Source organism: Camellia sinensis, chromosome 2 (genome assembly GCF_055761805.1).
Source record: "Camellia sinensis isolate YWXY chromosome 2, ASM5576180v1, whole genome shotgun sequence".
In the NCBI taxonomy this organism is placed as follows: Eukaryota; Viridiplantae; Streptophyta; class Magnoliopsida; order Ericales; family Theaceae; genus Camellia; species Camellia sinensis.
The window spans coordinates 51476879-51491437 of record NC_138962.1 but is presented as its reverse complement, the minus strand read 5'-3'; the positions used below and the strand labels follow the sequence as shown (position 1 = coordinate 51491437).

The 14559-nt window shown below is 40.5% G+C and overlaps 1 protein-coding gene across 1 annotated transcript in view; it reads left to right on the top strand.

The window, feature by feature from the left end:
* The window catches only part of LOC145813653 (serine carboxypeptidase-like 42), a 29462-nt gene extending 21919 nt beyond the window's left edge, over nucleotides 1–7543 (top strand). The window contains exons 5-7 of the mRNA XM_082909389.1: nucleotides 6714–6795; nucleotides 6905–7189; nucleotides 7421–7543. Coding sequence (XP_082765515.1) covers nucleotides 6714–6795; nucleotides 6905–7189; nucleotides 7421–7543 — 490 coding nt within the window. The remainder of the gene's footprint in view (nucleotides 1–6713; nucleotides 6796–6904; nucleotides 7190–7420) is intronic.
* Nucleotides 7544–14559: the final 7016 nt, after the last annotated feature.

The following is a 14559-nucleotide window of genomic DNA, read 5'->3' as shown; positions in this document are numbered from 1 at the left end:
AAGTGATGGAGGATGGCAACCGGTGGTTCAACGACATGGCGGTAGAGGAGTATGGAATAGTAAGGCGAATGTGTCTATCCACTATGTTTTTGTGGATAATTTACCTGAAGCCATGCGAGCTAAAGGGCTATACTCAATATTCTCTAACTACGGTGTAGTGGTAGATACTTTCATTCCGAACAAGAGGAGGAAAAGGACAAGATCTCGATTTGGCTTTGTTAGGTATAACTGTTTTGTTGCAATAGACATGGCTGTCCAAAAAGCCAATGGGCTGTAGTGTGATAATAAAGCATTCAAGGTAAAAATGGCAGATTTTGGTAAGGACTTTGGTATGAAATATAAGGCTGGTCCATCAACGCAGACTAGAAAGTTTGTAGAGGAACCCATCAGAACACATGTTGGCTACCAAGGTAAGAGATCCTTCGTGGAGGTAATGAGCGGTAAGACAGCAGGGTCCAACACCACCTGCATCATCAAAGCTTATGAGGAAGGCAATGGATGGCTATATGAAAGTGTCATAGCCAGGCTAAAACCACTTCACACTGTGGAAGACTTTAAGAAAGAAATAGCAAGAAGAGATCTTGGGGAAGTGCAAGTAAGAGTCGATGGTAGAAGAGATCTGGTCCTATCATTCCAATCAAAGGAGATCATGAAGGAAAAACTTCTGTTAATGAAGATCTAGCTCAATGAATGGTGTGATTCAGTCCTCGAATGGAAACTACGGATGTCAATTGCCCAAGAACGACATGATTGGCTTAGATGCTATGGAGTTCCATTAAATCTTTGGAGTTGCAACACTTTCATTAACATTGGCAAGGTGTGGGGTGTTGTGACTGCTCTGGATGAGGATACTCGTAACTTAAACCATTTCCAATATGGAAAAGTGAAGATTGCGACAAGCTTTATGAAACCCATCAATCAAATCCTCAATTTAGAAAGCAAGGATGGTTTTTACCCAGTTAGGGTATGCGAGGAGCAAATCATTGTCACCAAAGATATGAAGATGTTTGGTCTCAGCAATTCATCTGAAGGGCATTTTGGTGGAATCTGAAATGATAATCTTGTAAAAGAGGACAATCGGATTGCATATAAAGGGAGTAAGCATGAGGAAGGTGATGACCATGTAATAGCAGTAGTAGAAGCACATGATAGCAGTAACGTTATGGTAGAGGATGATCAGCTCAGGGTCACTTCGGTGGTAGCTAAATCAGATCTGCAAAAAGGCATGTTAGAAGAAATCGGCTACGCATGCCAGGAAAGCTCTGCAAGACTGCTGGTGAGTCCCAAGATGAGAGTCGTTGATGGCAGTGAGAGGATCGTAGGTGCAATTCAAACATCTGGATTGATCAAAACCATGTGTGGGCCTGAAAATATGGGCCGGGGGATTAATTTAGTAGTGGATCTGAAATCGACCCATAAGTATAATGGATCAGATGTGGTTTCAGTTTGGACCACTCGGTTGTCGACCCAAGTAGGCTAGCTCCTCTCACTGCTGGGTTGGTCCCTATAGATTTATGTAACCAAATTCTACCTACTGCTCCGATCCTTCAAAGTGTAGAGGATTTGGGTCATCTTCATCTCAAGGAAATAGGGGGTTGAGTGTCACTAGTTCACCCCCAAATAGTTCCACTTCATTAAGCTTACAGAGGAAAGCAATAAAAAGAAAGCATCGGCAGATGAAAATCTTACAGTTTGGATCTTCTAGATTCGGGAAATCAACATTGAACCTGTGAAAGGGAGCTGTCTTCAGATCAGCAGTAGCTGCCATTTCACTCTCAATGGCAAGCAAATCTAGTAGAGGAAGGATTGTTCTATCTGAGACGGAAGCAACACTGGAATTGGGTAAAACTCTCGGCATTGACTTTAAAGGCAAGGATGAGGAGGTTATTAGCAAACTACAGCAACTGGAAGCTAATGATCTGGAGAAAGTTAGAGCACGGGTTGGGGATGCCAACTAGGCTAATACTGTCGGGGACCAAGAGTGCAAAATTTGTTTACATGAAGATACAGTCATGGAATATAAGAGGGATTGACAGACCAGAGAAAATAAGAAAGATCAAGAAAAGTATTCTCGAAAGAAAAGTGGATATCATCTTAATTCAAGAGACTAAGAAGTCCGAGGTAAACATAGGTCTCATAAGATCCAAATGGCCCGGTGATCAATTTGAGTTCATGGCAGTTGATGCTGTTGGTAGAGCTGGGGGTTTGTTGTGCATTTGGAATCCAGAGGTCTTCCAACTCAATGCTTCCTGCTGTAACCATAGCTTCTTGTTGCTGTCAGGTACATTATGTTTCAGCTTTTCTTGTGTCATTGTTAATATATATGCTCCTAATGATGTGGCAAAAAGACAAGAGCTTTGGGTCAGTTTAGTGAATCTTAAACCCAATTTCCCAAGGCCTTGGTGTATGGGAGGGGATTTTAACGAAATTAGGAATTTATCCGAGAGAGTTGGGTGTTCCAGCAAGGATAGAAGAATGAGGGACTTTAACACCATGATAGAACAAATGGATCTGATGGACATGCCCATACTTGGGAGGAAGTTCACTTGGTGCAACTCTCAGGATAGAGATAATTGGAGTAGAATCGATAGATTCCTAGTCCACCATGAATGGATCCAAAACTTTACTCTCAAACTTTGGCGTCTTCCTAGACAACTATCAGATCACTGCCAAATTATTTTGATGGAGGATGATAAAGATTGGGGCCCTCGACCATTTAGATTTCTCAACGCTTGGCTCTTACATCCTAAATTTCTACCATTTGTGAAACAAAGTTGGTCTGGGATGAATGTAGAAGAGTGGGCAGGATATGAATGTCTTATGAAATTCAAAGCCCTGAAACAGGCATGAAAACAATGGAATTTGGAGGTGTTTGGGAGGGTTGAATTCAGGCTAAAAAGTATTGAGGAGGAAGCTCATGTCTTGGATTTGCTACCTGAGGAAAGGCCATTGCTTGCCACAGAATCATGTAGAAGAAATGAAGTTAGGGGTGAAGCTTAGAGATTGAACAAAATGTTAGAATGGATCTGGCTGCAGAAATCTAGACTAAATTGGGGTTTGAAAGGGGACAAAAATACAAGGTTTTTTCACATAATGGCATGTAGCAGAAATAGTAGAAACACCTTGGGCTCACTGCTTGTGAATGGTTCTCGGATTAAGGAGCCTAGGGAGGTTCGGGCTACAGTTTTTAATTACTTTGCCAGGCTTTTCTCTGAATCTTGGGGAACCAGACCCAAATTATCTGGCCCCTTTAAGAACATTGGTGGTGCACAAGCTGTGGCTTATTTGGAGGGTGAGTTCACTGAAAAGGAAATCAGACATGTTATCATGACCTGTGAGGGTAATAAAGGCCCTGGGCCTGATGGATTTAACATGGTATTGTTTAAGAAATATTGGAGCATTGTGAAATCTGATGTGATCAATTTCATGAGCGAGTTTCATCGTAATGCATGTTTTGTTAGTGGAATAAATAGCTCATTCATTGCTTTGATTCCAAAATTCGATAGCCCTTCTTCTCTCAATGACTTTAGGCCAATTAGTTTGATTGGTTTCCTTTACAAAATTCTTGCCAAGGTGTTATCTAGTATATTGAAACTGGTTATGCCTATGATCATTGGTGAGGTCCAGTCATCTTTTGTGGGTGGCTGAAACATACTTGATGGGGTTTTGATTGCAAATGAGATCGTTGATGAGTGGAGAAAATCGAAAAATAAAGGACTTATTCTCAAATTGGACTTTGAAAAAGCGTTTGACTCCGTTAATTGGGACTTTTTATTTTCTATGCTCTCCAATTTTGGTTTTGGTGATAAATGGATCAAATAGATCAGAGCCTGTGTGTCTTCTGTTAAGATTTCAGTCCTGGTCAATGGATCACCAACCCCTGAATTCCAATGGATCACTAATCCCTGAATTCCATTCACAACGGGGTTTAAGACAGGGCAATCCTTTGTCACATTTTCTATTCAATATAGTACCTGAGGCCCTTAATATTCTATTGTCTAAAGCAAAAGAGTTGGGTTTTTTAAAAGGAGCACAAGTGGGACCGACTGGATTTTTTATCTCTTTTTTACAATTTGTAGATGATACTATCTTGTTTTGTGAAGCTAACTGGGAGGAAGTGGTGAGTATCAAAAGAATTTTAAGATGCTTTAAGATACTCTCGGGACTAAAAATTAATTGTCATAAGAGTGTAATCAGTGGTATTGGGGTGGATAAGGGTATATTGCATAACTTTTCTAGTATACTTAATTGTCTGCACCATAAATTACCTCTCAAATACTTAGGGATGCCCCTAGGAGCAAATCTAGGCCGAAAAAGCACTTGAAAACATGTTTTTGAGAAGCTCAGTTGAAACTGGCCTCATAGAAGAAGAGACTGCTCTCCTTTGCTGGAAGGTTGACCTTAATTAAATATGTTATGTCTAGTTTGCCCACTTACTATCTTTCTCTATTTAAAGTACTTGTTGGAGTGGCTAAGGAGATTGAGAAATTGCAATCCTCTTTCCTCTGGGGTGGATCTGATCTAAGAAGAAAGGTGCATTTGATCAAGTGGGATGTGGTCACATTAAATAAAAGGTTTGGTGGCTTGGGTGTGAGAAGAATTAGTATTATGAATGTTTGCCTTCTTCTAAAATGGTGGTGGCAATTTGGGGCTGAGAATCACTCTCTATGGAAAGCAGTAATCTGTAACAAATACAACTTAAGAGGTGGCAATTGGATTCTCAGTTTGGGTGGCAGTGGCTCCAAAATCTGGTCTGATATATTAACATCTGTCCTATCAATAACAGAGCTACATAACTTTTATATTAATAATTCCATCATTGTGTTGGGGATGGTAGGAGAGCTTTATTCTGGTGGGATAAATGGGCATGAAATGTTTGTCTTAAGGAGGTCTTTCATAGGCTTTTCTCTTTATCCAATGATAAGATAGGTGTGGTTAATGTCTACTATCAGAGAAGAGTTGAATCTGCTGATTGGAACCTTGGATTTAGAAGAGCTTTACTGGCTTGGGAGGATGAAGAGGTGAATAGGCTATATGATTTCCTTAGAATTGCACCTGTTTTATATAGTTCCCAAGCAGACAAATTATTTTGGACTGCTGACCCTTCAAGCTTTTTCACTGTGTTCTCAGCTTATAATTGGTGGGAATCCTCTCTTGGGCATGCTCTGAGCTGCACTAATATACTATGGAATAATTGTGCCCCTCCCAAAGCCCAATTTTTTGGATGGTTAGCTTGGCATGGTAAGGTCAAGACTGCCAGCTTTCTCTGTAGAATTGGGGTCCTAGGGATAAATGCCAATCAAGCTTGTATTTTCTATCATAATGAGATTGAATCTGTGAATCATATTCTTTTGTTCTGCCCATTTGTTTGGCTGATTTGGTATAACATAATACGATGGTGGGTCTCCAGTGGGTCTTACCTGGTTCTGTTCCTGGCCTACTACACTGGTGGTCTGGCTGCAGGATGAAAAATCGAAATGAATGTGTTTTCAATGGCTCTCAACCTAACCAAGAGGTGCTCTATAATCTTGTTAAGGTGAGAGTAGCGTTGTGGGTTAAGGCCTCATCACCTTCTATGGTATTTTCTATTAGTGACATTGTATCAAACCTGCAACAAGTCTTATTTTGCCTTAGAAATAGTGGCTGATCTAGTGTGGAGTTGTGTTGGGATATTGATGCTGGTCTGCTGTGCTGGTCTGGTTACTGCTGTGATGCTGGTATGCTATGCTCTGGTTGCTGCTGAGTTAGGTTATTGTGTCGATAGGTTTGCCCTAGATGAATGGATGATTGTTTGTGTTGGTGGTTGAACGGCTGTATGGCTTTGATGCTGGATGCTTGAATGGGCTGAATGCAGGTCTGCTGGTTGAATGGGCTGAATGCAGGATTTTATTCTTAATTTGAGGCAAATCAGGAAGTTTGTGCTGTTATGTTGTTAGGAGTTGCTTTTGTGGTGATGTCTTCAAGTTTGATTATTTGTTAGTCTCTGCTGTTACTCTATGGTTTTTTGTGTTTTTTTCATCTAAGCCTGATGTTGTGGCAGCATCTTTTGCTCTCTATTTTGTTAGTTCCTCACCAACTGGCGCTTGGAGCTTTATGATAACTCCAAGCTCCTCTTTATTGATGTAATCTATCATACCTTGCATGTTTTCATCAATAAAGATTTTCTTTGCCGATAAAAAAAAAACTAATACTAGGTTTAGAAAGGGATAAATTACAAATGCACCTCCTGAGGTTTGCTTAAAATACGAATTGCCTCATGTGGTTTGGAAAATTACAAATACCTTACTATCATAATTTTTTATTTAACAAAATTAATTGAAAAAGTGAAATTTCTAACTGTTTACCTATACAATAATAAAATAATTTGAATTATTAATTGAAATAAAATTTTAACATTATTAAAAACTGTTAATTAACTTGACGATTTATTAATAAAGGGACCTATTTGTTATGAAATTAGAAACCTTAAGAGGCATAATGTAATTTCTAGAACTATAGGGGGTAATTTGTAATAATTTAAGTAATCCTCAAGGGGTGTGTTTGTAATTTATCCTTTAAAAATGAATTTAAAAAGTGGACTTGTATAATACAGTATCGATATTTTTGCCAGGAAGAATGCAGTGCTACAACCTGCATGCCATATAAGACACGTTTTGTTTTGAAAAATTTATACGCTATAGCATTATTGACGAATAATTTGGCTTATTTGTAAGGCATTATATACCCAAATTGGCTAATGCTATACTTGACTATAACAAACAATCCAAAGGTTTCAAGTTCAACATCAAAGGAGTAGTAATAAGAAAAACTCAAATCTTTTTCTTTTTTTGTTTTTTTCTTTTTCCATTGCCTCCAAGCAAGTGATGCATCATAAAATTTTCCTTTCTTGTGTTTGGCTACACAGATTGGGAATCCACTTCTCAGACTGGACAGGGATGTTTCTGTAACATATGAATTCCTTTGGTCACATGGAATGGTTTCGGATGAAATAGGGCTTGCCATCATGAATGAGTGCAAGTTTGATGATTATGTGTTCCCAAACCACCACAATGTGAGTGATTCATGCAACCCAGCTTTGGTCGAAGCAAATCACATGGTCGGTGACTATATAAATGTTTATGATGTGATCCTCGACGTTTGTTATCCTTCTATAGTCAAGCAAGAGCTTCGCTTGCGCAAAATGGTATGCGTTTTTTTTCTCCCTTTGAAAAACGTTGTATAAATACAAATTTCTTACTTGATTTCTTATTACTAGACATGGTGCATCTCATATATTTCTTTGTATCTAGTAATAACAAAATCGAATAAGAAATTTATTTTTGTATAATATTGCATTAAATTATTATTATTTTTTTTGGGGGGCGCAGGGGTGTAATTTTTGTCTGCCGAGTCATGCTTTTGAATAGGTTACTAATAATAGTGTGGAATTAACGCGTGTATAAACTTTGAGAGGGACTTCTATTTCAATCTTCCAGAGGTTCAAAGAACACTTCATGCAAATAGGACCAAGTTACCCTATTATTGGTCAACGTGTAGCAAGTGAGTATATATCTATATTGAACTAAAGTTTAAAAGTAGGGGTGGCAATAGAATAAGTATGGGTCAGGACATCACCCTGTATGAGAAGGTCCACGAAGATTGTCGGAAAATTCGAAGGTCATTAGAAAAATTGTGGGAATTTTCAAAGGCTCGCTGGAAAATTTGAATGTCATCGGAAACTAAGAACGGAAAATTCAAATGTCGTCGAAAATTTTGAATCTCTTGGAAAAAATAGAGAGGCTAAGGTAGCGTTTGGTAGAGTTTTCTAAATATGATTTGAGAATAGAGTAGTGTAGACGTGCCCGAACATCATGGCTCCGTGCGCGAAGGCGTGAAATCGTTTTGTTCTTAAGCCACTACAGTTCAGACTCAATGTCACGGTTCTGAATCTAATCTCGCAAAGTGCAATGCAAGACCGATAAAATCACCAAAGAGTCCAAATTCGACAAATCGTTTTGGAAAACTGATTTTTATAAAGAAGTGTCAAACACGGACTGCTTTGCCAGATATAGAGTCGCCACCTAAATGTTTTATTTTGAGAAATTTAATCGTGCCTAAGGCCACGTGTCCGTCATCACCAAAGTTGCCTCAGCTCGGAAACTTGGGTACGAGAGGGGAAGGTCATGCAATGAGCACCCTCGCTCGCCCGATTTAAAGATCGACCTTTACTAACATGATATTTTATTTTTGAAAGCACATGTGTTCTTATTCCGGTTTATTAATCTATCATTACTACGTGATGCGCACAGCATACAAGTATAGACTAAACCGCCTAAGTTGGAACAAGACATCTCATGTTTGTTTGTTTGTTTGAAAATGGTTTGAAGGTGCTACTCGCAAGTAGGCTAAGACGTGGATTTGCCACCCTGAAGTGGGTTTAGAAAACATGATTTTGCCACCTCAAGTGGGCTTAAAACTCGCATTTCGATGAATTGTTTCAATTCAAGCAATCCAACCTTCATCCACAGGCATTCATGCAATTAAACACTTAAGCAGTTAGCCTCATGGCAAGAATGCTATCATGGCAACACTCACACTCATGCAAGATGCTAAAGCATAAACACTTACAGTGTACTCCGAGCCAAAATAGAGAACTAGTTAGAAATCATGCATGATCCTAGTTCATTTTAAGATGGCTAATACAACACATGCAAAATGTAACTAGAAATAGGCTCGGCTATTCTAAGATGGCATATGAGATGCAACTTGATAACATGCTGTTAAACATGTATTCAAGTAAATGTATTGAAATATAATGCGGTTTGTATGATGCGCCGAGCCCGGTGCATGCAAGACAGATGAATGATGCGTACATGCAAACATAAGGATGCTAATTGAAAATGACCCTAAACTAACCATCAAAAGCTGATAAGTAAAATGGAGAAAGACGTGGGGTTGGAAGACATTCACACACTCACGCACACTTATTACAACATTGTGTCCTCTCGACGGAGGGTCCGAATGAGTACACTAAGCTAGCTACGCTAAGCTAAGCAACTAATCTAATTATCTAATTAGACTAATTATTACATAATCAAATTGAATAACTAGCTAACACTAAGCTAATTATTACAATACGTTAACTAATTAACAAATTAACTAGTTTAATTACAAATTTAAAAGCTAACTAATCAAGTAAAGCTAATTACAAATTACATAGCCTCAGCTCAGTTCTAAGAGTTCGAAGATGCATGCTCGATCGCCTCACTCGGAAATCCATTATCATGCCTCATGTTGCCTCTGTTTGCACTATTTTAGACTTCTGAAAATTGTGCCAATTTCCAAAACATTTCTGATCCACCTCATGGACATTCTAAGAGGTCATCGGCTAAGAGGTATGGCCATCAGCCAAAGGATAAAGGTCATCGACCAATCTTGAGGCTATCGGCCAATTATTGATAGCTGATCGGCACACTAGATAGCCGATCGACCATCTCTTCCTGCAAACTCTCATTTTTGCTGCAACAGAGCACAAACAGAGGCATGACAATGTATTTGCAAGAAAATATGTGTGCAACTACACCCCTTATCATGTCTAAGGCTCAAAGATGTGTAATGCTCGGCTCTTGAGCCATCAATCACGCATTTCAATGCATGATGGCCAAAAAGGCTGTGTTGCACAAGTCAATGGCAAATGAATGCACAAAAATACCACATAAGACTCCATGAACCTCCACCTTATCATGCATGATAAAAGGTGTCAATGACCTAAGGAATAAGACGCGTTTCATCACTTCAAGTATGAAATGCCCCTCGTTCCCCGTGTTTGGATTGACATCCGACCCAAATACAATGCAATGCAACAAACATGCAAAGGTAATGTAACATGCAACATGCAAACAACATGAATATGCAACAACAATACGTAAACAACATAAGCATGCAACAACATGCAATGCACCAAGCATGCAACAATATGCAATGCCACAAGGGCTATGTAATGCAACATTTAAAGGACCAAATCAACCACAAATGAGCTTCATGTATGCCAAAACAATGACCAAAGTACGCTGAAAATGGAGTCCAAAAGTATATGCAAGCATGCATGCCAATTGGTCTACAAACTAAGCATGAAGGCACCAACTCTCAAGCACATTGAAGGAGTATAAAATGGGAGAGTGTGGTAATGAAATAGGCTCCGAAATCATGCAAGCAATAATGACAAATCATGCACATATGAAAAACATAGCATGCTAATGGACTCAAAGCTTAAAGCTAGCCAAGGGACTTACACCATGGCTATATCAACCAAACCCCAAAGGGCCAAGGTGACCCAAAACAGTCCCAAGGTAGGCCAAAACAAGGCTAGAACATGCACGGATTGAGGCTAAAACATGCTAGAAAGGTGAGCACAAAACATGACGCATATAAGGCCAATAAGGATGATTGCACTACACCTACCAAAACCAAGCACGAGATGACTTCACCAACTAAAATCAGAGTTATGGCATGTCAAAATAACACCAAAAATGCACTGATATGGTAGTCCAAAAGCTTAGGCAAAAAGGCATGCATATAGGCTCATGTTTGAGGCATAAAGCATGACTTACCAAAAGCATTGAAATAGTGAAGCATGAGAGAGTACGGCCACACTATACATACTGAAATCATGGTTGAAATGAGACCAAAGCATGCAAACACCTCAAGTAAGCCATACTAGAGGCCATGAAATTCAAAGCTAACAAGCAAGAATGTACTACGGCTACACAAAGCATGGCATGCATGGCCAAAACAACATGAATCAGAGCTTAAGCATGCTAAAACATGAACAAAAGCTTCCTTGAGTAGAGCCAAAAACATGCTAGAATGGTGATCAAAAGCATGATGCATGTTAAGGCAATAGAGATGATTGCACTACAAGTATATTAAACATGTAACAAGTGATCAAACCAACCCAAAATAGTGTTATATCATGGCAAAACAAAGCCTAAGACATGCTGAAATGGAGCCACAAAGAGGTATAAAAACATGTCAACTTGGTGGGCCACCAACGTAAGCATACAAGAGAAGAGGAGGGGGAACAACCCCCTCTTATTTAAGACCTTAAAACTTGCTTCCCACCACTGAAATTCCTCTGGAATTCAGTGGTGAAGAGACCAAATAAAGGTGATCTCGAGGGCCTAAAGAGATGGTTCAAAACAAGGCCAAACAAGGCTCCAAAGGGGGGTAGACTACCTCCAATACCAAAGAGGTCTCAAACCAACATGTTAAGCACTTAAAATCATGACGTTTTCAGTTGAAAGCAAGGCCTAAAGCAATATGCAAGGATGGCCAATATGATATACAAACAAAAGCTTAAAAGGGGAATACACTCACCCTTGAAGCACAACTTTGAAACCAGCAGCTTCTGAGGCAAAAACCAACTTTCAGAGCTCAAATAACAATCCCAAGAACCTCAGCTCAAAGATGATGGTGTGTAGCTAGGTGTTGTAGTGCAAAAGTGAAGACAAAACACACTTTAGAGCACAAACTCACACAAATATATATAGAGATATATATATATATATATCTTCTATCCCAATTTTTCAGAACCTCTGGAAAGGGAGAGGGGCCTCCCTTCTTATAGAAAAACAAGTCCCAAGCTTGTTTAGCAAGCTAGAGCTTGGTTCAAATTCTTCCATACACGTCCATACACATGTATGGAGGATACACCAAGTGACCAACAACTGACACCAGCTGGAAGAAAAATATCTACAAACGGTACCATACCAATACTCGATTGGAAACTGTTGTTATAGGCGAACTCCACCAACGGTAAGTGCCTCTCCCACGACCCTTTAAAGTCAAGGACACAGCCTCGAAGCATGTCCTCAAGGATCTGAATAGTACACTCGGACTGTCTGTCAGTCTGAGGATGGTAAGCCGTGCTAAAGGTCAACCTAGTGCTCAAGGCACACTGCAAACTCTGCCACAACCTAGGAGTAAAACGCGAATCTCTATCTGAGACGATCGACACTAGGACCCCGTGCAACCTCATTATGTCCCGAATATACAAATCGGCATGATGATCTACCGAATTTCTCGCGCGTATAGGAATAAAGTGTGCCGACTTAGTCAACAGGTCTACTACCACCCAAATGACATCACTACCCCATTGAGTCCTCAGAAGACCCACGAAAAAATCCATTGTGACGTGCTCCCATTTCCACTCGGCTATAGGCAAGGGTTGTAACAAACCCGCTGGCCTCTGATGCTCGGCCTTCACTTGCTGACAAGTAAGGCATTTCGACACAAACATTGCCACATCCTTCTTCATACCCCTCTACCAAAACTGACGACTTAGATCACGATACATCTTAGTGCCTCCCGAATGCACTGCAATGCGTGAATGGTGAAACTCTCGGAGTACTTCTTCTCGGCAAGACTCTGGCACAAACAAGCGGTCTCGGTACCTCACACTCAGGTCGGGATACACGGTCAAATCCTTCTCCACCTTTCCACTAGAAATCTTCTCCTGGAGGGATTCTACCTCCAAGTCATCCCTCTGCGCCTTTAACACTCGATTTACAAGTGCAGGTTGTGCCACTACAGAAAACAAAGCCGCAGACTTAATAGACTTGCCCAGAAGCAAGTTGAACTCACCAAAAGCACCCAACATCTCCCATTCTCGAATAGCAATACAAGCTATATCACCAATGGGCTTCCTACTAAGGGCGTCGGCCACAACGTTAGCCTTTCCTGGATGATAGTGCAACTCAAAGTCGTAATTCTCAATAAATTCCATCCACCTCCTCTGCCTCAAGTTCAAGTCTTTCTGTGTGAATAGATATTTTAGACTCTTATGATCCGAGAACACCTCGAATCTCTCACCATACAGATAGTGCCTCTAAATCTTCAAGGCAAAAATCACGGCTGTTAACTCTAGGTCATGCGTAAGATAATTCCTCTCTTGTGTTATCAATTGCCACGAGCCATAGGCTACTACTTTCCCCTCTTGCATCAACACACAACCTAAACCCTCTCGTGAGGCATCACAATATACAGTATAACCCAAACCTCTCTCCGGAATAATCAAGACTAGAGCGGTGGTGTAACAGCGCCCGCGGGCCTCACTGCTATAGTTCGGACTCAATTTGTGTCACGGTTCTTAATCTGAACCAAAGAGTCCAAATCTGGCAAATCGTTTTGAGAAACAGATTTTTGAAAAAGTAGTGCCAAACATGGACTGCTTTGCCAGATACAGAGTCGCCACCTAAATATTTTTTATGGGAGAATTTAGGAAACCCTGACTCGGTGCCGAAGGCCACATGTCCGTCATCACCGGAGTTGTCTCGGCTCGGGAGCTTGGGTACGATCGGGGAAGGTCAGCTATGAGCACCCCCTTTCGCCCGGTCCGAAGACCGGCCTCTACTAACCGTGATATCCGTTTTTGAAAACTTTATGTGTTCTTAAACCAATTGTTAGCCTAGAATTACTATGTTATGCGCGCGGCAAACAAGTATAGACCGAATCGCCCAAATTGGAAATAAAACATTTTATGTTCGTTTTGAAAATGGTTTGCTACTCGTAAGTAGGCTAAAATGCAGGTTTTGCCACCTTCAAGTGGGCTTTTGGAAAAGATGGTTTTGCCACTATCTAGTGGGCTTAAAAATCGCAGTTTTAACGCATTATCCCAATTTAAGCAATTTGACCTCCACCCACAGGCATTCAAGTAGTTTATCTCATGTAAGCACTTAGCCGCATGGCAAGCATACTGTCATGGAAACACTCACACGCATGCTGGATGCTAAAGCAAAAATACTTACATCGTACTCCGTGCCAAAACAGTAAACTAGTTAGCAAACATGCATGTCCTAGTTCATGTTAAAAGTGGCTAATGCATCACATGCAAAATGCGATCTAGGCAGGCTCGGCTAGCCCTAAACATGGCATATGAAATGCGATCAACTATCACATAGTCAATTTTTGAATTGAAGTACGAATGCAGTTAGCGTGATGTACCGAGCCTAATGCATGCAGTACAAATGTATGGATGCACGCATGCATAGCATAAGGTATGCTAAAATAAATGTGCCCTAATCTACCATCATAAGCAGGTAAATAAAAGGGAGAAAGAAGTGGGGGTTGGAAGACATGCACACACACACCCGCACTTATTACAAGTTTGCCCTCGCTCGGAGGGACCAAATAAATATTACAAATTAATTAACTACGCGAGCTAATTAAATATTACAAATTAATTAACAAATTAATTATTCTAAGAAAACAGTAAACCGCCTCGGGAAGCGCGCCGCCATGCGTAGGCTGCCTCTGTTTTCTTTCCTGTGCTCCTCTGGAGGCTGCCAAAATTTCAGGACTGCTTCCTTGGATGCTGGGAGACACCACCGGCTGGGTGAAATTGCCACCGGCACTGAGATGTTGCCACCGGCACAAAATTGAAGCTGTCGGCAGAGAAAAGATTGCCGGCCGGCACCTTACACTGCCGGTCGGCAGAGTATTCCTGCAGAACCTGCAACCCACAGCAACAGAGGACAAGGCAAAGCATGGCAGCACATTTCAAGGCATATATGCACCAACCAT